General features: G+C 44.0%; 1 protein-coding gene across 1 annotated transcript in view; it reads left to right on the forward strand.

Annotated features, from left to right (window-relative positions):
- The first annotated feature begins 4,369 nt into the window (after positions 1 to 4,369).
- Positions 4,370 to 23,775, forward strand: part of LOC144693534 (peptidyl-prolyl cis-trans isomerase FKBP1A-like) — a 103,675-nt gene continuing 84,269 nt past the window's right edge. Inside the window, exon 1 of the mRNA XM_078563379.1 lies at positions 4,370 to 4,521. Within this exon, the coding sequence (XP_078419505.1) occupies positions 4,370 to 4,521 (152 nt within the window). The remainder of the gene's footprint in view (positions 4,522 to 23,775) is intronic.

Genomic DNA, 23,775 nt, shown 5'->3' on the forward strand with positions numbered 1-23,775 from the left:
GCAGTCCAAGGCAGAAAGGGCCGGAGAAGATGCCACTATCCTGCTGCCAGGGTTTACAGGCGGCAATGCAGCTACCTCAATATGTCCAAGGTGAAATGCCGAAGGAGGCTCTGCCTCTCCTGGGAGTCCATGACATCCATTTGTCAGATGACTGGGCCTGAGATCACCTACAGCTGTATGGGTGGACACCCCAAGCCAGTGGCTCTGAAGGTCACAGTGGCCCTCAACTTCTATGCCTCCTGTTCTTTCCAGGGGTCAGTGGGGTTCCTGTGTGGAGTGTCCCAGTCAACTGTCCACAGTTCGTTAAACTGGTGACAGAAGCTCTGTTCAGACGGGCAATGACATTTATTCATTTTCATGTGGACGAGGCCAGCCAGGCTGAGCAAGCAGAGGCTTTGCAGTGATTACTTGCTTCGCCTGCATCCAGGGTGCAATCGACTGCACATGTGGCCATCAAGGCTCCAGTAGTGAGCCCGGCGCCTTCATCAACAGGAAGGGCTTCCACTCCATGAACGTGCAGATAGTGTGTGACCACAGGATGCTGATTCTGCAAGTCTGTGCAAGGTACCCAGGCAGCTCCCACAACAATTATATCCTGAGACACTCCCAGGTGCCAAGGCTCTTCAGTGCTCCACCGTGGCTGGATGGATGGCTGCTGGGTGACAAGGGCTTTCCATTAAAAAGCTGGCTTATGATGCCTCTCTGCCACCCAAGAACAGAGTCAGAGCAGCATTATAATAGGAGCCATGCCTCCACAAGGACGGTGATAGAGAGAATCATAGGTCTTCTCAAGATGCGCTTCCAATGCCTGGACTGTTCAGGGGGAGGACTACAATATCCCCCAGAGCAGGTGTGACTGATAAGGGTTGCATGCTACGCTGTCCACAATCTGGGACTGGCAAGGTGGGTCCCACTGGAGGAAGAGGATCTTGACACAGCTTTACAGGCCTCCAGTAGTGAGTCAGAAGAGGAACATGGTGAGGAGAATGCTGAGAGCGTGGAGTCAGACCTCTGTATCCTTAAGGGAGGCAGGGACACCAGGGATGCCTTGATCTGACACTCCTTCAACTAGGCTGCCAAAGATCTGCTTCCACCACATGCCAGGGATGCAGTCTCCATCCCGGATGTCTGAAATGACCCTTATATTTGAATCCAAATTCCACCCAGTGCCTGTGCAATAAAGTTTAGAGCCACTCATATCCAGCATTACATACTGGTGTACCCTGCACCAAAAAATTAAAAGGTGAAATATTCTCAGGCCATGAGTACAAAAACAAAATTTATCTCATTTTGACATTCCAAAAACATTTACATAACCTTCTCTGGTCTTCATTCCCATACCAGAAAACATAAACAAAACATTACACAACAGAAGATCCCCGCGAACAGTCCCTCTTGTGCTCATGGTGCCTTAAACTTACGTTTGTGCTGACACCGGCATTAGAGACAACCAGCTGACTCTGCTGCCTTGTTGGCCTTGATGACCTTGGCGATCGTCCTCTGGCCAGTGGAGCCTGTCCTGGCCCCACATGGGGGGGAGCAGCCAGTGCCACAGTTGGCATCTCCCCAGTCATTGCAGCCTCATCAGGTACCACGGTCACTGGCAGAGGGAAGGAGGAGCTGCTACCAACATGCAGGGCACCCTGAGAGGAGCCCATAGAGATGACAGGCAGCTTGTGCACCAATATGAAGTCTCTGTGGACCTCCCTGCTCACCATTGATGGGCGGGCACCACCCTGAGATACTGGGTGCTTCATCTATCTCCTACACTGGCACTGACCACCTGAGGTCATTGCCTGTGTGAAGGCTTGCAGGTCCAAGTGTGTACTAATTATGGTTTTATTTAGTGTGTAATGTACCTTTAAGAATAATTCTTGTTAGGGGAGATCATATGATCTGTAGTAACCAATAGGGGAGTAGCGCAAGTTATCTTAGCAGTCAATATAGAGATAGAGTTAGAGCTGAAAGCACATGTGTAATTGCTGCTGGGTATATTGTAAATAAACTTAATGTTTCCACTTTAGAAGTGTCTGCAGTTCAATTCTATTACTAATAGTACAACTCGGCCACCCTACAACAAACTGGTGACGAGGAAACAAGGTTGAACAGAAGAAATCAAGTTAGCAAGAAATCAGCACTGTACCTTGCCCAGTGATTGTAAGTAGCAATCTGTTACAATTGAGGAAGTTATCCCCTCTCAAAATGCCATAATTTGGGAGAATTGATCCTATTGAACCAGCCACAGATGATTGGTCTCAATACATAGAACACCTCACATCCTTTTTTCAAGCAAACAAGATTATGGGGAAGAGAAGAGGCAGGCAATCCTCTTGAGTACTTGTGGGAGCAAAACATACAGTTTGATTCGAAGTTTGACAGCACCTAGTGCCCCAGATTCGAAGAATTTCAATGAATTAGTAGACGTCGTGAAGGGTCACTTTCAACCTGAGCCTTCAGTGATGAAGCAGAGGGTTCAGGTTTACTTCACAAATAAAGCCCCGGGTGAGACAATTGCATGCTGTGTGGCAAATTTGAAGCAGCTAACGGAACATTGTGAGTTAGGTACGACATGCACAGAGATCATTTAGTGTATGGTGTGAAAGAGGACACTATTAAGAAAAGATTACTGTCTGAAGCGAATCTGAATTTCAAGAATGCCTTACAGATAGCGCTGGTCATGGAAAGCTCAGTAAGAGATTCACAAGCAATGTAGGGTGCGCAAAATGGCGCCGTCCTCCACCTCGGGCATGAAACCTCAAGCAAAAGTGGTGAGAAAAAGTGAGACTCTGCCAAGAAACGGGAAACAGCCCCCAACAGCAAAAGAATAAAGGAAAATAACTTAGCAATGAAATTAAACAATAATTTTAAGAGAGGCGTAAGCAATCAGTCTTTTAACATTTGGCACTTTAAAAAATTGAATACTACTATTGTCACAGAAATGGAGAATATCATGACTCACTAGGGATAGTGCACTGCAATATCAAGCCCCGCTGCTCCCCGAGCCGTGACAAATGTGAAAAACTTTAATCAACCCACCTAATTCTTTAATTTAGGTTAACAGAAAACAAACACCAGGTTTGTAAACTTAATCAGTAAATAACTGTTTATTGAACAAATTGTCTTTAACCAGTGGCAAAAGAAAGAAACATGAACTGCTCATTTCTAACTCCAAAACTTAAACTCCACCCCTTCTTAAATCCCTATACACACACATACAAGACACATAAGACACACAAAAACATAAATTTTAAGGGTGGGATAAAACAGTTCGACAGCACCAATTCTGGAGGACAGGATTTGATGGGTTGATTTTGACTGATGTCTTCCAAATTCCTTTCAGTTCTTTGTTGACGACATGAGGTGGTCTTCTAGCACTTTCATTCTTTAGTTCACTGGTTGAGGACTTTCAATGTCTCTAACAGTGATTTTCCCTTTTGCCTCTTGACAGGGGTTTTCAGGGAGAGAGAGCAGGTTATAGAGATATGAGGAGAAAAAGCTAGCTAGCTATTATTGTGGAATTATTGGAATCTTACACACATTGGAGGGAGAGATTTAGGTCATTTTCCTTTCAGGCTAAGAGCTATTCTGCTGCATTGCTCTCACATAAATCTTGATCACCTGTTCAGGAGCCAATTAAAATGTTGCTTTCAGGCAGTCCTCCATTAGACCAGACTCCTCCTTGGCACCATCATGTCCTTCATGGCACACTCTGTTCCAGGACAGCAATATAGTATATATCCCTCGCACTGTTCCAGTAGACATGTCCTTCAAACTGCAGCCATTGTAATTTAAATCCACATTCCAACAAAAATAAAAAGATATGTTCATTACAACATATAATGAGGTAGTGTAAGGAAAGATTCAAGCAGGATTGTAAATAAAAGAAGAAGCCCAATGAAATATATAATGTAGAAGAGTCTGAAACACCAAATTCTGACATTTACTCATTGTTTAATCTGAAAGTTGGAAAGGCAGAACCAATATTTGTCACAGTGAAAGTAAATGGCAAACCTGTAAAAATGAAAGTAGACACGGGAGCTTCCACTACAGTAATTGGGTAACATACCTTCAGATATTTGAATAATGGTGAACATCAAATTTAGAACAAAAGCTGCCAAGCTAAAAACATATATGGATGAAGATGTTCAAGTAAAAGGCATAAGCAGAGTAACTATCCATTATGGAAGCCAATTGGCAAAACTACCAGTGTTGGTATTGGGAGGCAGAGGACCAAGCCTTTATGGGTGAAATTGGCTAAAGGAAATCAGCCTTGATTGGCCACTGAGACTCCAAAAGGAAGCTGGAAGTGTTCCTGTTTTGGAAAAGGACTCAACAACCTGAAGAAATGTAGGCTGTCTTAAGATAAAACATGGAAGAACAACGGAAGAAACTTGAAGAGACCTTGCTTGATGACAAAGTTCGAGATGAGGTGAGCAACTTTGGCAGTGAAAAAGAAAACCTGTTGAAAGACCTTCACACACTACAAGATGCCCTCAAGTCAGAGTTTGTACCTCTGGAAAAGTATGAAGAGAATCAGAAAGAATTCAGCACTCCTCCGAACAAAGTGAAGAATGAAACAAAAACAGAAAATGCTGGAAACTCAGCAGGTCTAACAACATCTGTGGAGACAAAAACAGAGTTAACGTTTCGAGTCTGTATGACTCTTCTTCATAGCTGTAAGAGTTGAGTTTTTCCAGAATTTTCTGTTTTTGTTTCAGATTTCCAGCATCCGCATTATTTTGTTGTTATCAAAAGTGAAGAATGAGTTGGCAGAGAAGTCACAACAATGTTCAATTTTACAGGAGGCAACACTTTTTTTTCATTACAGGACTACCCTTCACACAACAACAGGTGCTATCCCTGTGGAATTATTGTTGGAATGCTTTATCAGGACAAGATTGAGCTTATTAATGCCAAATTTAGAGGGGAAGGTGGAACAGAGCCAGAGAAGCCAGAAAACTATACACAACTGGCATAGTTGCAGGAGGAAATTTACAGTGGGAGAGCCGGTATACGTGAAAAACTTCGGGGAAGGAACAAAGTGGTTACCGGGTAGAATAAGTGCGGTAACTGGGCCACTATCTTACCACTTGGAGATGGAAGGCCGGATCATCCGTAAACATGTGAACCATTTAAGGAAGAGAGAGACAAATTATCAAGTTATGGTTCCACCAGTGACCATGCCTGGGTCTGCGTTTCCTGTTGAGGATGCTCAACCCAGGATTGACACGTTGGATGTTCCTATGAGAGTTGAGGATACAGAACTGCCCACCAAAGCACCTGATGTTCAGGCAACTCTGGAAAAAGAGGTTCCTGACAAAGAATCTGAAGTTGTGGAGCTGCGAAATTCCACATGTACCAGGAAACCACCTGAAAGACTGAACTTGTAAATTCCTTAGCCAGTGTAAATATTATGTTGTCTTGAAAAATATGTACTTGTAAATATAATATGTATAGCCGAGTTAAAGGGGAGGAATGTAGTAAGTATGGTTTTAATTAGTGTGTAGTGTACCTTTAAGAATAATAATTGTTAGGGAAGATCACATGATCTAATAACCAATAGGAGAGCAGTGCAGGCTACTTCAGCAGTCAGTGTAGAGATAGTGTAGAGTGTAGAGATAGAGTTGGAGTTCAAGCCACACGTGTAGTTGCTGCTGAGTATATTATAACTCTATTACTAATAGTACAACTCAGCAAGCCTACAACAAAGTGCAACCCAGGAACCTTTGATTCTATTCCTGGAGCTGCCTCTCCATGAGAGTCGCCACTCTCTCAATGGAGGAGGCAGTGTGCTCAGTCATGAGGGTCAATGCATTGCTCATGCTCCACATGGACTCCTCCACAACAGAGACCATGGCATGCATATCCTCATGGATCTCCACCAGATCCACCCGCACATCCTGCTGGACATCCAGCATCTGCCATCTAATGGATGGCTCCAGAGGCTCATTATCTGCCTTTGACTCAGCATCGTCCTGGTCTCCAACAGTCCTCCAACTGCCAGTGCCCTGGGCACTCTCTGCCTCCACTGCTCCTCTAGCGAGTGTGAAGTGCCCTCACCACTGTGCTCCAACTTTCTAGCTGAGGGTCTAACATCCACCAAGGTGCTGGTATCTGCGCCGGTGCCTTGTTCAGAGAGCGGGTGTGATGCAGGTACATGCGAAGTCTTGTAGTCCTCTGGCAATAGTGATGATTCTTTGGGTCCTGCGGTTGAGTGCGTGCTGGTGAACCTAAGGGAGGACAACAACAAGTCATAAGTTAAAGTCATCACACTGTCATTGCACATGCCAGGCACCCTGGTGAGACAATTGAGATCTGCACCATGGTGCCATAATCTTTCAATGATCAACAGGAAACCAAGTTTTGAGGCTCCCATCAATGATGAGACTATGCACAAATGTTTCCACCATCTGCAACTCCCACCTCTGTGCACTGCACTCTTACCTTCGTCTGGCACCCCAGCATCTCTGCAGCCAGTTGACCAAGGTGCGAGGTGTCTCTCCAGCTCCAAGGCATCCTGCTCATATCTGGATAGGATTAGGAGGTTTGCGGGGGCTCTACCTAGCCACGACTTTTCAATGTTGTTATGGGTCATTTTCTCCTGAAAGAACAGCATGGATTAGTCCACTGTCTACCTGCAGCGCCATTGCAGCCTGGCCAACCCCACCTGAGGAGCACCTTGCCGGGCACATCTGAGTCGTGGGCCTTGAACCGCAAGGCACTCAGTCCCAGCAGCCAGCGCTCACCCCCTTTGCCAGCTCCAGTGTCATTGACAGTTGGCACTCAGGCTCTAGCAGGGGGACAGCCAGGTCTTAACACTTCACCACACTGATCCATGCCAACATGGTACTCACCCTTCTCAAGCGCAGCAGGTTGTTAAATGTTTTGTGGCACTGCACCCATGTGCAGCGCACAGTTTTGTGGCTGCTGACCTGTGCTGCCACCTCCTCCCAAGCTCTTTTTGTCAGGTGCAGTGGCCTCTTCCTTCCATCTCTTGAGACAAGGGTGTCCCTCCTGGCAGCCACCTCCTCCAGGAGATCTGTGAGGCACTCATCTGAGCACCGGGGGGACCAATACCCACCCGATCTGTTCTCCCGCCTGGCGTCTCCAGCCACATTTGAGGCCTTAACATCAGTGTTCAGAACACTGCAAATATGTTCTTCCCTAGCAGCCTTCGAGGAGCTGCCTGTACCGTTTTTAAACCAGCTGCCGGGTCACCATTGGACTTGGCGGCTGAAAGGCCCCCGCCCCATCCGGCCCTTCCTGACCATTGGGAAGACACGTTTCACGCTGGGCAGACCTTCATTGGCCAGCCAGCGTGAAATTGCGGTCAGGGGCCAATCGCAGGTGGTGGCCGGTTTCTCGACCAGTCCCAGGCCTGCCGATCATGCCCACCCACCCAAGGATAAAGTCAGTTTTGTTGTGATCAGTGCAGATATGCTTCTCTGGGTATTACAAAGAATCCTTGGGCTTCCCTTGCTCCAGGCACTTGCTCCTTCACCCTGGCCGGGTCCCCTCCTGGAACACTTATATCACTTCCTTGTAATTTTATGTTTATATATATTGCAATTTTACCACTTGCCAATTTTTGTGATTAATATTTATTTTATGTAAATATATGTACTTCTTTCATATGCTAGCCATTATCCTGCATTTTAACATGCCCCATTTATAAAAGAGCATAGTGCAAGACAAAATTAAATGCAGTCAGTAAAATGCTGCAAGTGGGATAATTATTAACCCTTTGGAGATGAGAACAAAGCATAGAAAAGGCACAGGGCAGAATTTAATGCCCCCCTAATGTCCCCCCACCAACTCCCCCACCCCCTTGAGGCAGGTGGGAAGTTGTTGTAAAATGGGACAGGAAGGTATGGGGTGGAGACCCCACCACATTGCTGACTCCCTTGGTTTAATCCAGGGTTGGCAAGCTTGAGGACAACCTTCCCGCCCGGACATCAATTGAGGCCCTTAACTGAAGGGCCTCATTCTGTCACCACTTTTCTACCAGTGGGGCTGGGGACAACACCTTGCAGGCAGCCCACCAGATGGACCCTGTTTGATATGATTGCATATTGGTGGTGGGGGGGGTTCCTTCCTTCTTGGGCATACTAAGCCCAACAGAGGGACCCACCGGTGGTAATAGAGGGACCCTGGGGAACCAACCCCCCCTGCTCTTGTCAACGAACTGTAGGCCACCCCTTCCTCCCGTCCACCACCACCCCCCACCCCCGCCCGATGTCAGGACTTCCCTGACTGGCCCCAGTGATTCCATCCCCTCACCTTAGCTGGGGCTCCACCAACAATCCTTCTAGTAGGCCCTATTGCAGAGCTGCTGGCATCTGATTGGCTTGCAGTTCTCAGGGGTGGGTGTCAATAAAATATAATAATTTTCACAATGTTATTGGGATTTATTTTAAGGTAGGAGTAATGTGTGCCAGTGTGTGTGTGTGTGTGGGTGGGTGGGACTTAATTGAATTAAAGACAGCTGGTCTGAAGGCTTTGTATCAAGAAGAGATACTCGGTTTGAAATGTTAAATGGGTAAACATGACTGAAGTTTTAGAGTGTGAGGTGTAAAGGGAAAATTTGCAGTTTTAGATAAACCAGAGTAATTTGAATTTCAGAAGTGTTGGTGAAATGTTAAACTTAGCCAGAAGAAGCCATACGGTGTGTTTATTTTTCTCAAAGCTTACTGATTAAATTGGTACTATCAAAGATTTTTATTATTAGAAAAGTAAATTTGAAAAGATATATTGGGACAATGGGATTTACATTCAAAAAGGAGAAAACTGCATAAAGGAGATGAGGCTATGTGTAAGAGGAAGGAATTCTAAGACCGAACAAGTGTGAAAAGCCTCCAGGTTCTAAGCGTCAAGTTGTTGTCTACACGAAATGAAGTGAAGAAAACTCACTTCGAATTTGACTGTTCAGGGTATCATGTTACTTTGCCCGGGTCACGTGCCCAACATGCCCGAGCGTAAAATGACGCGCGATGACATCAGACATTCGTCCCAACGTCATCACGCAGTCTCGCGATATTTCATTCGCTAGGTGCACACCTGAGTCGGCTGCATACCCACTGATAATTAAAAGGCCTATTAAGGCCATTAACAATCCAATTAAATTCAAATTTATGCTGCCCGTCCAGTCTAACGGTTGGCAGGCAGGCAAAAAGGCCAAACGGCCCCTACATTTTATAGTAAACTTCATCTACGAATAGGATGAGGTTTCCTAAAGTAAATAAACATTAAATAAAAACTTTATTTTTGAATTAAAAACATGTCCTAGCTCATGTGACAGAGTCACATGAGGGGACATGTTTTATTAAATTTTTATTCTCTTCATTTTTGTTTACACAGCGCTTCAATCTCCCTGAGACAGCTCCGTGCCTCAAGGAGATTGAAGTGCTCTTTCTCATGCATGCACAAACAACGCATTAGGCCCAGCTCTCCCTCCTCCTCCCACCTGCACAGGCAGCGCTTAACACTGCTGCTCACAATCCATGCAGGACGGGCCTTAATTGGCTCACCCGTGTGAATTTGCAGTGTGGAGCCGATTGCAGACAGCGGTCGGCTTCGCGCCCACCCCTGCCCACCCCTGCTGAGCACCTCTGCCAAGGGAAAAATCCTGCCCTATGTGTTTTACTGTTGCCTTAATGGAGGTGTAACTGGGAGTTAGATTAACTGGGGAGCTAACGGTTATCATAGCAGTACTTTGTAAACCTATGTATGTGCTCAAAACAATTTTTTATTAATAAAGCTTTAATTTAATTTTGTAAGAAGGCTATGTGACTTAGTGGGGTCTTATTACTACTGAATTCCAGGCATACATCTCGAAATAAATACAAATTGTAAAATAGTTGTGGCAGTTGTTTCGAGTTTCTCTCTGGCAACTCAGCTTTTACCATCCGTTGTGCTATTCAAAATTAGGGTCTTGTCCGGGATATATTTGAAATTCCTGGATTGGTTTGGAGTTGGTGAATCTTAAGGTTACAAGTATGAGAAGCACTTTGAATTCAGGAATTGATTTGACATTTTTTTTAAATTGTGAGGCTGCAATATGGCTTTGCCAGTTGCTAAGATGTCTCTTGGAGTGGGTGTTATAACTTTGGATGGTTTACGAAAGGCAAATAAAGCTAAGTTAATGGAACTGGCAGATAAGTTACAATTAGGGTTACCAGCAGGGGTAAGGAAATGAGACATAATTGAAGGTATAGCGTAGCATTTGGAAATGGAAGGAATACCCGAGAGACCGAGTTCTCCAAGGGGTGGGTTGTTGGAATAGGCTCAAATTCAGTTGCGAATGAAACAATTGGAACTAGAGGCAGCATACAAAAAAAGGTAAGAGAAAGGGCATTTCAAAGCTAGTTAGAAATAGCCAGATTAGAAAGGCAGAAAAGAGAAAAAGAGAGAGAAGGAATTCCAGCTTAAACTGCTGGCAGTTAAAAAAGAGACACCAGGAGGTGAGGAAGGACTTATTTCCACATCAGAACCCAATAGAGAGATACTTAAATTTGTACAAGCTCTTCCAAAGCTCAAGGACAGAAATGTATTCTTTATTTCATTTGAGAAGATAGCTAAACAGATGAAATGGCCACAAGAAAACTGGACATTGTTGTTACAATCCAGGTTGGTGGGTAAGGCACATATGGTTTATGCTTCATTGTCAGAAGAAATGGCAGTGAACTATGATGTAGTAAAAAAGGCTACTTTGAGTGCGTATGATTTGGTTCCTGAGGCAGACATTTAGGAATATGAGAAAACAGCCTGGGCAAACTTATATTGAGTTTGAAAGAGTAAAACAAAGTAATTTTGACCAGTGGATACGGGCATTAAAGATAGGGATGACATATGCAGCTCTTAGAGAGATATTTTTTTGGAAGAATTTAATGATTCAATTCCTTTGGTTGCGAGAACTCCTGTGGAGGAACAGAGGGTTCAAATGGTAAGGCAAGCAGCAGAGATAGCTGATGATTATTAGTTAGTTCATAAGAGCTAAACTTTTTTTTTTCTGTCACCCTTTTAAATCAGAGAAGGATAGAAAGTTGGAAGGTGAAAGGAAGGTCGGTAGTCAGGGAAGAGAATGAGTAGGTGGAAATTTGCAGCGAGTTTTTTTCAGAATTAAAAAGAAGGGGCTAAAGGTAAAGGTGACATTCAAAAATTGAGGTGTTTTCAGTGTAATAAAGTTGGACACATTAAGCCAGTGTGTTGGAAATTGCGGGGAAAATCTGTTGGGAAAATTGTGGTGCAGAATAGATCGAGAAGTTAAAATACTGTGGGTTCTGAAGTTCAGGCACAGGAAAAATCAGTCATTTGTGTACAGGTAGAACAAAAGGAATCAGTGATAGGTAAAGAAGTGGGGATCTGTCCAGAATTTACCTAAGAGAATTCTGAGGAGCAGGTTGCAGTAATGTTTAAAGATTTTGTATGTGAAGGGAAAGTCTTTCCATGTGTATAGGGTGGAGTAGGTAAAGATGTTAAAATTTTAAGAGACACAGGGGTTAGTCAATCCTAAATGTTGTAGGATAATGACATTTGTTGTTCAGAGGGAGTATTGCAGGAGCAGGTGATAATAAGTGGACTTCATGGAGATGCTAAACCTATTCCACTGTGGACGGTAAATTTAAGGAGTAAGTGGAAAACAGGTGAAGTGATTATTGAGTAGTGGAAACATTTCCTATTGCAGGGGTTCAATTTATCCTGGGTAATGATATAGCTGGATAACAGGTGCAGTTGATGCCAATGGTAGATGAGTGTTTTCAACAGAAGTATTGCAGAGAGAGCCTCCTAGATTGTTTCCAGATTGTATGAAATGAGATTACAGGCTCATAGCCTGAACCAAGAAGAACATGAAGTTCAAAGGCAGGGGGTAGGTCTGTAAATCAAATTAGCTGACACTGTGTGTGATAAGGTTGTTCAGGAAGAAAGACTAGAGGACAATAGAGCTGAAGCGTTTAACTCAAGGAGGTTAGTGGAGTTACAGAAAAAAAGATTTGCAGATACAACACTTGTATCAGACAGCTTACTCAGAAACAGAAGCAAAATGAATTTCAGAATATTTTTACCTTAAGGGTAATGTTTTAATCAGAAAATGAAGGCCTTATCATGCTTCAGCAAATGAAAGCTGGAGGGAAGTGCATCAGATTACAATACCATTCGGATATAGAAATGAGATTCTGAGGATAGTTCATGAAATTCTGATGCGGGAATATTTAGGTATTAGAAAGGCACAGGCAGAATTACAAAAACATTTTTTGGCCTGGATTGCATCAGGATGTAGTCAAATTCTGTAGAACATGTCACACATGTCAGGTGATAGGGAAACCACAAGCAGTGATTAAGCCGGCACCTTTAATTCCAATTCCAGTATTTGATTAATTGTGCAGGGCCCCTCTTTCAGACTAAAAGTGGAAATCAGTATTTAGTGACAATAATGGATGTATCTAAAATGCCTCCTGAAGTGATACCTTTGAGAAATATTACAACAAAGAAAGTTGTGGAAGAGTTAACTAATTTTTTACACAAAGTATGGTTTACCTAATGAAATACAATCAGTTCAGGGTTCAAATTTCATGTCTGAGCTATTTAAGGAAGTAATGAACAGTTTGGGGATAAAACAGTTTAAGTCAACAGTTTACCATCCTGAGTCACAAGGGGCTTTGGAAAGATGGCATCAAACTCTAAAAGCTATGATAAGGGGGTATAGGCAGCATTATACAGAGGATTGGGATAGCGGAATTCCATTCTTGTTGTTTGTTATTAGGGATGCTCCTAATTCATCAATTCGTTTTAGTCCTTTTGAACTAGTTTATGGTCATGAGGTAAGGGGACTACTGAAATTAATCCATGAAAAATTGGTGGGTCAAAATTCAGAAATTATTCTCCTGGATTATTTATCAAACTTCAGAGAAAGATTGGACTGAGCATGTGATTTGCCTAGGGAACATTTAAAGATATCACAGCAAGTCTACTTCCAAACCCATGACCATCACCATATAGAAGGGCAAGGGCAGCAGATAGATGGGAATACCACTGCCTGCAATTTCCCCTCCAAGTCACTCACCATCCTGACTTGGAAATATATCATTGTTCCTTCAATGTCACTGGATCAAAATCCTGGAACTCCCTTCCAAACAGAACTGTAGATGTACCTACACCACATGGACTGCAGCAGTTCAAGAAGGTAGTTCACCACCACCTTTTCAAGGCCAATTAATGATAGGCAATAAATGCTGGCCTAGCCAGCGAAGCCCACATCCCATGAATGAATTTTAAAAATGGTGAAAATGAGGGCAGACACGAAAGCTGAAGCTCGTAGTTTTGTTGCTGGAGAGAAAGTTCCAGTTCTGTTACCAGTACTGGGAGACTCATTAAAGGGAAAGTTTAATGGGCCTTACAGGATTTAAAAGAAACCGAGTGAAGTAAATTATTTAATAAATACTCCAGATAGAAGAAAGAAGCAGAGGGTACATCATGTAAATACGCTTAAAAGGTACTGTGACAGGGAAGAGGACCAAAAGGAGGTATCAGTGGTGGAAGATACTAAGAAAGAGGTAGAAATGTAGGGCTCTGAAATTGATTTTCCTCTAATCAAATTGGATAATGAGGGGGTGCTTGAAAATTTAAACGTAACATTGAGTTACCTTCCAGACAAGTGTCAAAGTGATTTGGGGAAGCTATTGTAATCATACAAAGCTATTTGTGGGAATAAGCTGGGGGGAACAAAATTAGCTATAAATGACGTGTGTGTAGGTGTTTCACCTTCGATAAGGCAACATACTTATGGATTAAATCTGGCAAAGTTATCACAAGTACAGAAAGAAATTGAATTAATGCTTCAAAATGATATCATTGAGTCTAGTTACAGTAACTGGAGTTCACTTAGTGTGATGGTACCAAAACTGGATGGAACACAAAGGGCAGAATTTTGCCCTCTCGTTGGCGGGCGGGCCCCACCGGCTTGGCGGCGGATGGGCAGCCAAGCTCCGCCGCTGAAACTGGGTCCGCCGCCATTTTGAGTGGGCGGGCCAATTAAGGCACGCCCAGTGGCCTGCCCGACAGGAAGCACATAGCGCTTCCTGTGTGGGGGGTGGAGAGATTCCCCATCTGTCAAAGTGTGCTCTTTCACGCATGCGCGCAAAAGAGCGCACTGCTCGCTAAGACTAAGTGCTGTCTCAGGGAGATTAGTGACAGTCCAAAAAACTTTAAAAATAGAAAAATTAAAAAATTATTAACATGTCCCCCTCATGTGATAATGTCACATGAGATGGGACATGGTAATAAATATCGCATAAAATTTATTAAAGTTTTAAAAACGGACATGAAACCTTATCCCGCCAGTGGATGAAGTTCCATGTATTATCAGAAGCTCGCTGTGGCTCCTGGCCTGTCCGCCAGCCTTAAGGTTGGATGGGCAGGGTCTTTAATTATCTTAATTACTCTGTCAATGGCCTCAATTGGCCATTGACAGGTCAGCGGGCGAACAGCTGATTTCGCTGTCTGCCCGCTTTCCTAAAAATTTAAATGGACCAGGATGACGTCAGGGGTTCCTCCCGACCTCGTCCCGCATCATTTTCCCATCGGTGAGTGGGCCCCACCCCCAAATCGCCGACGGGAAAATTCTGGCCAAAGACTGTGTGTGGACTATCGAAAGGTGAATGCAATTACAAAAGCAGAGATTCATATCCTATACCACGGTTGGAACATTACATTGAGAAAGTGAGACAATCAACATTTATCACAAAGATTGACTTGCTAAGAGAGTATTGGCAAGTATTGCTATCGGAGACAGCAAAGGAGATGTTGGCTTTTGTGACACCAGGTGGACTATGCCAGTTTAAAGTCATGCAATTTAGTATGAAAAATGCACCTGCAACATTTCAAAGACTGACAAACAAAGTAATTGCAAGTCAAAGCAATTGTGCTCTTTATATTGATGACTTGATAGTTTTCAATCAGATGTGGGAAGAACATTTACAGCATTTGGAAGAATTGTTTTGTCAATTACAAGAAGCTAATTTGGTGATGAACTTGGCTAAAAGTGAATTTGCAAAACTGCAAGCTATGTTTCTAGGCCATACCATTGGACATGGTAAGGTGGCTTCCAAGAGATGCGAAAGTCAAGGCTATCCTGCATTTCCACGTGCCTACAAAAAAATGAGAAGTTTTGAGATTTCTGCGCATGAGTGGGTTTCACTGGAACTTTGTACCAAATTTTAGTAGTGTGGTTGCTCCATTGACTGAACTATTAATAAAGAACAAAAAGCTTCAATAGGCACAGTAGTGTCAGGAGGCATTTGAAAGTTTGAAAACTGTATTAACTACAACACCAGCTTTGGCAGTACCTGATTACGCCAAGCAATTTAAGTTGGTTGTTGATGCAAGTGATATAGGCATTGGGGCCTTACTATTACAAGAAGATGGAAATGAAACAAAAGTTGAATGTACGACAGAGAAAACATTCAACGATCGAAAAGGAAACTTTGGGTGTGGTGTTCGCATTGCAGGATTTTGAAATTTACGTTGCAAATAATTCATCAGATCAATTGTCTGTACAGACCACAATCCTTTAAAGTTCTGGACAAATTTCCAGACAGAAGTACAAGGCTATTTAGATGAAGTTTATTACTGCAGCCATTTAATACATAGTTATGTTAATGCATGCATCTGGTAAAGTAATAGTGTAAAAGTATAGGAGGTAATGTAAAATATATTAAGAAATTTAAGCCGTCTTTTTAAATGATGACAGTTCATTTTTTAATGTGGTGGGGGGGTTTCAGGAAAATATAATAATTGTCATTATGTTTTTGGAATTTATTGTAAGGCAGAAGTAGTGTGTGTCTGTGGTGTGTGTGTCGGGGTTGGGGGAACTGAATTAAAGACAGCTGGTCTGAAGGTTTTGATGTAAGAAGAGAAGCTAGGTTTGAAATGTTAAATAGGTAACCATGGCTGAAATTTTAGAATGTGAGGTGTAAAGGAAACATTTGCATTTTTAGATAAACCAAAGTAATTTGAATTTCAAAAGAGGTGATGAAATGTTACACTTAGCCAGAAGAAGCCAAACAGTGTGTTTATTTTTCCCAAAGCTTACTGATAAAATTGGTCCTATGAAAAATGTTCACTATTAGAAAAGGAGAGTTGAAAAGGCATATTGGGACAGTGGGACTTACATTAAAACCTATATAAAGGAAATGAGGTTATATTTAAGAGGAAGGCATTCTAAGAACTAACAAGTGTGAAAGCCTCCAGGTTTTAAGCCTCAAGTTGTTGCCCACATGAACTGAAGTGAATAAAACTCACTTTGAATTCGACTGTTCAGGGTATCTTGTTACTTTGCCTGGGTCTTTTAAAATCAATGGGCAAAATTTTGCCCTTGATGGGTGGGCGGGCCCCACCGGCTCGGCGGCGGGTGGGCAGCCAATTAACACCGCCGAAACAGGCCCTCCCACCATTTTAAGTGGGCGGGCCGCCCAACGGGAAGCGCTATACGCTTCCTGTGCGGGAGGGGGGTTGATTCCCCAACTGCCAGAGTGTGCTCTTTTGCGCATGCCCACGAAAGAGCACACATCTCCCTGAGACTAAGTGCTCCCTCAGGGAGAGCACTGAAAGTTTTTGAAAGTTTAAAAATAAAAAAATAAATAAAATATTAACATGTCCCCCTCATGTGATAATGTCACATGAGATGGGACATGGTAATAAATATCGCATAAAATTTATTAAAGTTTTAAAAACGGACATGAAACCTTATCCCGCCAGTGGATGAAGTTCCATGTATTATCAGAAGCTCGCTGTGGCTCCTGGCCTGTCCGCCAGCCTTAAGGTTGGATGGGCAGGGTCTTTAATTATCTTAATTACTCTGTCAATGGCCTCAATTGGCCATTGACAGGTCAGCGGGCGAACAGCTGATTTCGCTGTCTGCCCGCTTTCCTAAAAATTTAAATGGACCAGGATGACGTCAGGGGTTCCTCCCGACCTCGTCCCGCATCATTTTCCCATCGGTGAGTGGGCCCCACCCCCAAATCGCCGACGGGAAAATTCTGGCCAAAGACTGTGTGTGGACTATCGAAAGGTGAATGCAATTACAAAAGCAGAGATTCATATCCTATACCACGGTTGGAACATTACATTGAGAAAGTGAGACAATCAACATTTATCACAAAGATTGACTTGCTAAGAGAGTATTGGCAAGTATTGCTATCGGAAACAGCAAAGGAGATGTTGGCTTTTGTGACACCAGGTGGACTATGCCAGTTTAAAGTCATGCAATTTAGTATGAAAAATGCACCTGCAACATTTCAAAGACTGGCAAACAAAGTAATTGCAAGTCAAAGCAATTGTGCTCTTTATATTGATGACTTGATAGTTTTCAATCAGATGTGGGAAGAACATTTACAGCATTTGGAAGAATTGTTTTGTCAATTACAAGAAGCTAATTTGGTGATGAACTTGGCTAAAAGTGAATTTGCAAAACTGCAAGCTATGTTTCTAGGCCATACCATTGGACATGGTAAGGTGGCTTCCAAGAGATGCGAAAGTCAAGGCTATCCTGCATTTCCACGTGCCTACAAAAAAATGAGAAGTTTTGAGATTTCTGCGCATGAGTGGGTTTCACTGGAACTTTGTACCAAATTTTAGTAGTGTGGTTGCTCCATTGACTGAACTATTAATAAAGAACAAAAAGCTTCAATAGGCACAGTAGTGTCAGGAGGCATTTGAAAGTTTGAAAACTGTATTAACTACAACACCAGCTTTGGCAGTACCTGATTACGCCAAGCAATTTAAGTTGGTTGTTGATGCAAGTGATATAGGCATTGGGGCCTTACTATTACAAGAAGATGGAAATGAAACAAAAGTTGAATGTACGACAGAGAAAACATTCAACGATCGAAAAGGAAACTTTGGGTGTGGTGTTCGCATTGCAGGATTTTGAAATTTACGTTGCAAATAATTCATCAGATCAATTGTCTGTACAGACCACAATCCTTTAAAGTTCTGGACAAATTTCCAGACAGAAGTACAAGGCTATTTAGATGAAGTTTATTACTGCAGCCATTTAATACATAGTTATGTTAATGCATGCATCTGGTAAAGTAATAGTGTAAAAGTATAGGAGGTAATGTAAAATATATTAAGAAATTTAAGCCGTCTTTTTAAATGATGACAGTTCATTTTTTAATGTGGTGGGGGGGTTTCAGGAAAATATAATAATTGTCATTATGTTTTTGGAATTTATTGTAAGGCAGAAGTAGTGTGTGTCTGTGGTGTGTGTGTCGGGGTTGGGGGAACTGAATTAAAGACAGCTGGTCTGAAGGTTTTGATGTAAGAAGAGAAGCTAGGTTTGAAATGTTAAATAGGTAACCATGGCTGAAATTTTAGAATGTGAGGTGTAAAGGAAACATTTGCATTTTTAGATAAACCAAAGTAATTTGAATTTCAAAAGAGGTGATGAAATGTTACACTTAGCCAGAAGAAGCCAAACAGTGTGTTTATTTTTCCCAAAGCTTACTGATAAAATTGGTCCTATGAAAAATGTTCACTATTAGAAAAGGAGAGTTGAAAAGGCATATTGGGACAGTGGGACTTACATTAAAACCTATATAAAGGAAATGAGGTTATATTTAAGAGGAAGGCATTCTAAGAACTAACAAGTGTGAAAGCCTCCAGGTTTTAAGCCTCAAGTTGTTGCCCACATGAACTGAAGTGAATAAAACTCACTTTGAATTCGACTGTTCAGGGTATCTTGTTACTTTGCCTGGGTCTTTTAAAATCAATGGGCAAAATTTTGCCCTTGATGGGTGGGCGGGCCCCACCGGCTCGGCGGCGGGTGGGCAGCCAATTAACACCGCCGAAACAGGCCCTCCCACCATTTTAAGTGGGCGGGCCGCCCAACGGGAAGCGCTATACGCTTCCTGTGCGGGAGGGGGGTTGATTCCCCAACTGCCAGAGTGTGCTCTTTTGCGCATGCCCACGAAAGAGCACACATCTCCCTGAGACTAAGTGCTCCCTCAGGGAGAGCACTGAAAGTTTTTGAAAGTTTAAAAATAAAAAAATAAATAAAATATTAACATGTCCCCCTCATGTGACCATGTCACATAAGATGGGACATGTTAATAAATATCACAGAAATTTTATTAAAATTTTTTAAAACCGACATGAAACCTCATCCTGCCGGTGGATGAGGTTTCATGTTTTTTCAGAAGCCCGCTGGGGCTCCTGGCCTGCCAGCCAGCCTTAAGGTTGGACGGGCAGGGCCTTTAATTGATTTAACTACCCTGTCAGTGGCCTCAACTGATCGCGCTGTCCCCCCGCCTTCCTGAATATTTAAATGGGGCGAGATGACGTCGGGGGATCTCCCCCGACATCATCCCGTGTCATTTTCGCGTTGGCGAGTGGGCCCTGCCCCCAGCTCGCCGACAGGAATATTCTGCCCATTTTGTGTTTTACTGTTGCCTTAATGGGGGTGTAACTGGCAGTTAGATTAACCAGGGGTGCTAAGAGTTATCATAGTAGTAATTTATAAACCTATGTATGTGCTGAAAAACATTTTTTTTTATTAATTAAGGTTTAATTTAGTTTTGTAAGAAACTTTTATGACTCAGTGGTCTTATTGCTACTGAATTCCAGGCACATGTCTCAAAATAAATAAAAATTATAAAAAAGTTGTGGCAGTTGTCTCAAGCTTCCCTCTGGGATTTAAACAACTCAGCTTTTAACATCCGTGGTGCCATAACAGCAAGATGGTCATGCACATGGCCTGGTGGGAAATTTCCCCCGATGGAGCAGAAAACCTAATTGCGATTTAACCCCAATGGTCATGGTGTTGTGTCACAGGTTTTCTAGCTGGTGAACCAATATGCACTTTGGTAGAAAGAATAGAGGCATAGACTATTTTCTAAATGGGGAGAGAATTCAGAAATCTGGAGTGCAAAGGGACTTGGGAGTCCTAGTCCAGGATTCTCTTAAGGTTAACTGCAGGTTGAGTCAGTAGTTGGGAAGGCAAATGCAATGATGGCATTTATTTCGAGAGGACTAGAATATAAAAGCAGGGATGTGCTGCTGAGGCTTTATAAGGCTCTGGTCAGACCACATTTAGAATATTGTGAGCAATTTTGGGCCCCGTACCTCAGGAAGGATGTTCTGGCCCTGAGAGGGTCCAGAGGAGTTTCATGAGAACGATCCCAGGAATGAAAGACTTAACATATGAGGAACGTTTGAGGACTCTGGGTCTATACTCGATGGAGTTTAGAAGGATGAGGGGGGATTTGATTGAAACTTGCAGAATACTGAAAGGCCTGGATAGAGTGGACGTGGGGAAGATGTTTCCATTAGTAGGAGAGACTAGGACCCGAGGACACAGCCTCAGAGTAAAGGGAAGACCTTTTAGAACAGAGATCAGAAGAAACTTCTTTAGCCAGGGAGTGGTGAATCTATGGAATTCATTGCCACAGAAGGCTGTGGAGGCCAGGTCATTGAGTGTATTTAAGACCGAGAGAGATAGGTTCTTGATTGGTAAGGGGATCAAAGGTTACGGGGCGAAGGCGGGAGAATGGGGTTGAGAAACTTATCAGCCATGATTGAATGGTGGAGCAGACTCAATGGGCTGAATGACCTAATTTCTGCTCCTATGTCTTATGGTGTTATGGTCTTATTTCAACATGATAAGGACAACATTCAATTGACCATCAAGAGTAAACACAGTTCTATTAAAATCTGGAATTAAACAGCCTTCAAAGGAATGCATGTAACTCACTGCTGATTTGATTATTTGGTCCAGATTTTTGCTAAGGGTGTGGGATTCAGGAGCCGGTTTGTTTTTGGGTTGTGAACTGGCTCTCAATGGGAAGCAGGCAAAGCTTCCAATTTTGGTGGAGGCAAGCGGTTAATTGGTGAGGGTTTGCTCCAAAGTGGACATGTTCACACTTTCCCACGTTATACATCATCATCCATTTTTTTGGTCCACTCATTTAACCTATCTATATGTCCTCCTCACAATGTAGTCTCCTATCTATCTTTGTGTCATCAGCAAATTTAACAACCTAACATTTGGTCCCTTCATCCAAGTCATTGATATTGATTGTAAATAGTTGAGGCCCTAGTACTGATCCTTGTGGCACTTCACTGGTTACAGCTTGCCAACCTGAAAATGACACATTTATCCTTACCCCATGTCGCCTGTTAACCAAACAGTCCTCTATCCATGACACACCATGAGCTAGTATTTTTGGAGTAACCTTTGGCGTGGCACCTTAACAAATGCCTTTTGGAAATTTACGGGCAGGATGTGGTTTCCGAAAGCAAATAAAAAAGAAATAAACATTTCACACTTGAATTAAGAACATGTCCCTGCTCATGTGACAAAGTCACATGAGGGGACATGTCTTATGTCATTTTTATTCTCTTTATTATTTTTTTAAACAGCGCTTCACTTTCCTGAGGCAGCGTTTTGCCTCAGGGAGATTGAAACACTCCCGCGTGTATGCGCGAAGTATGCGCTAGGCCCACTCGCCTTCCTCCCTCCACCCGCACAGGCAGTGCTCATTGCTGCCGCTCGCGTTCCACGCTGGGCAGGCCTTAATTGGCCTGCCCGTATAAAATTGAAGTGCGGTCCCAGTCACAAGAGGCGCTCGGGACCGCCCAACCCCACCGAGCACCCCCACCAAGGGCAAAATTCTGCTCATGATTGATGGTTTGCTGGACATTTAGAAAGTATAGCCAAGGGCAACTGCAGCCAGTACGCACCATTAAAGTCGATTCCAAAGGGCTGATTTTAAGTCGCTGAACGGAATCATCCCAGATTTGCACAAAGTGTAATGGCGGGCGAGAAAAAGTACATTTTACCTTCTGGCCGCAATGGCGGTTTTTCTTACCGTATTGTCCCAATCCTGGCGCATCCCGCTCAATTAATTTAGCATTCATGGGGAACAAGCCGGATCGCTGATGGGTGGGAGGGATCTGCCCACCACACTGTGACCTCATGCTTCCTTGCCCCATACACCATATTTTAAGCACACCAGAGCATATGCCTACTTCATGTCTTCAGTCCAGAACTGATCCAGGCGCCAGATGGCCCCAAAAGCAAAGAAAGGTGCAGCCTCCCTGGGGCACCTGCTGGACATAGTGGAAGGCCACTGTGATGTCCTCTGCCCCTGCTCTGGCCACTGGAGAAACACCAGAGTCACCAATCCGGCATAGTAGGTGGTGGCAGCATCAGTCAGTTCCACCAGAGCACAGAGGAGGTCAGCCATCCAGTGCAGGAAGAGGATGAATGCAATCATCCATTCTGCCAGGGTAAGGCAACCACCTCATCACTCTCAACTCACACTTACAAACCCATCACACATCCACAGGGATCTCACACCTCAAAGGACAACACCACTAACTCTCACACACACCCTCACATCTCCATTATGTTCATATCCTCTGGAGCTCGTGTCCTCATCCCGTCCATGACTTCAGTCACCACACAAACATTCCATTCAGTGCCATGCGCCCTGCTCACACTCTCTCCATCTGTTTTCATGCAGGAGAAGCTGGCTCACAACAGCAGGGAGAGTTCCCAGACTGGGGGTGGTGTGGCCCACATTAGGCCCCTCACTCACTTTGAGGAATGTGCCATCGTGCTGACTGGTGAGGACGTGAACTGTGTCTGCAGGAACAGTGAGATCGGCGATGAACACTCACGTGAGGATCCTGCACCACATCTTCCCTCTCTCAAAGCAACTGTGAGTGCTCTCACTCCTGCTTTTGACTCTGCTGCCATGCACTAATTATCTCTACTTTGGTTCACAGGGAGCTCTGCCAAGTGACTGACACCCTCAGCCAGCCACTCCCTCAACTCCATCCAGGTCCTCACCTCCAGCAAAGAGACACCTTATTGAGGAGTGGAAATAAGCAGCCTGGTAGACGTGTCACAGGGCTTACCCACATCTTCCACCAGCATAGAGGTGGGACCTAGGCCTGGAGCAGGCTCGGGTTCACAATCTGGTGGTCAGCACACGGACCTGTGTCGACAGCAGGAGGGAAGGTTCAGCTGAACTCCCCGGCACTCAGAGGACTGCTGGGGAAGAGGCACCTGTGACGTCCGAGGCAGATGGTGAGCCTCTGGATTCGACCTTCCAATTCAACATAGAGAGTCAGCAGAAGGTGGGGGAACATGAAGCAGAGCTATTGGAAGCCATAAACAGAGTGGCACATGAGTCAGAGAAGTGTGTCCGCCTGCACTCTGATAAAGTGGTGCCCACATGTGCGCGCATGGAGGTCTCCATGGGAAAGATGGTGGGTGCCATGGAAACCCTGATCCAGCGGAATGCAGAGATGCACACAGAGCTGCACTCCATCGCGGTAGCCATGTGTGAGTTCCTGCTGTGGCAACATGAGAGGGAAACAGGTAACCTCAACATCCCTCCAGGTGCTCCTTCCCCCTAAGGAGTCAGATTGGGGCCCACAGGCACCCGAAAGGAGGGAGAGTGGCAGGTAGATACCTCTGGGTCATCCACTCAGCAATCCCAGAGGCTGACCTCTTCCTCCGAGTCGTCTTTGCCTGTGACCCCCTTCAACCTCATCCTCTGTCACTGCCAAGGGAGCAGCTGGCCACAGGAGGACAGCCAAAGGAAACTGGGGCCCTCAAGGCCTCGGCTGTCCAGAGGATGCATGCCAAAGTCACCAGAGGCAACAGGACCAAATATTGAACAGGCTGTCTCCACCCCTCCTGCAGATGTCAGGGCAGCACCTAGAAGAAGTGGTAAGCCTAGAAATGTTAAGAATTTCTGATCACAAGTA

The sequence above is a fragment of the Cetorhinus maximus genome, chromosome 18 (genome assembly GCF_964194155.1).
Source record: "Cetorhinus maximus chromosome 18, sCetMax3.hap1.1, whole genome shotgun sequence".
NCBI lineage: Eukaryota > Metazoa > Chordata > Chondrichthyes > Lamniformes > Cetorhinidae > Cetorhinus > Cetorhinus maximus.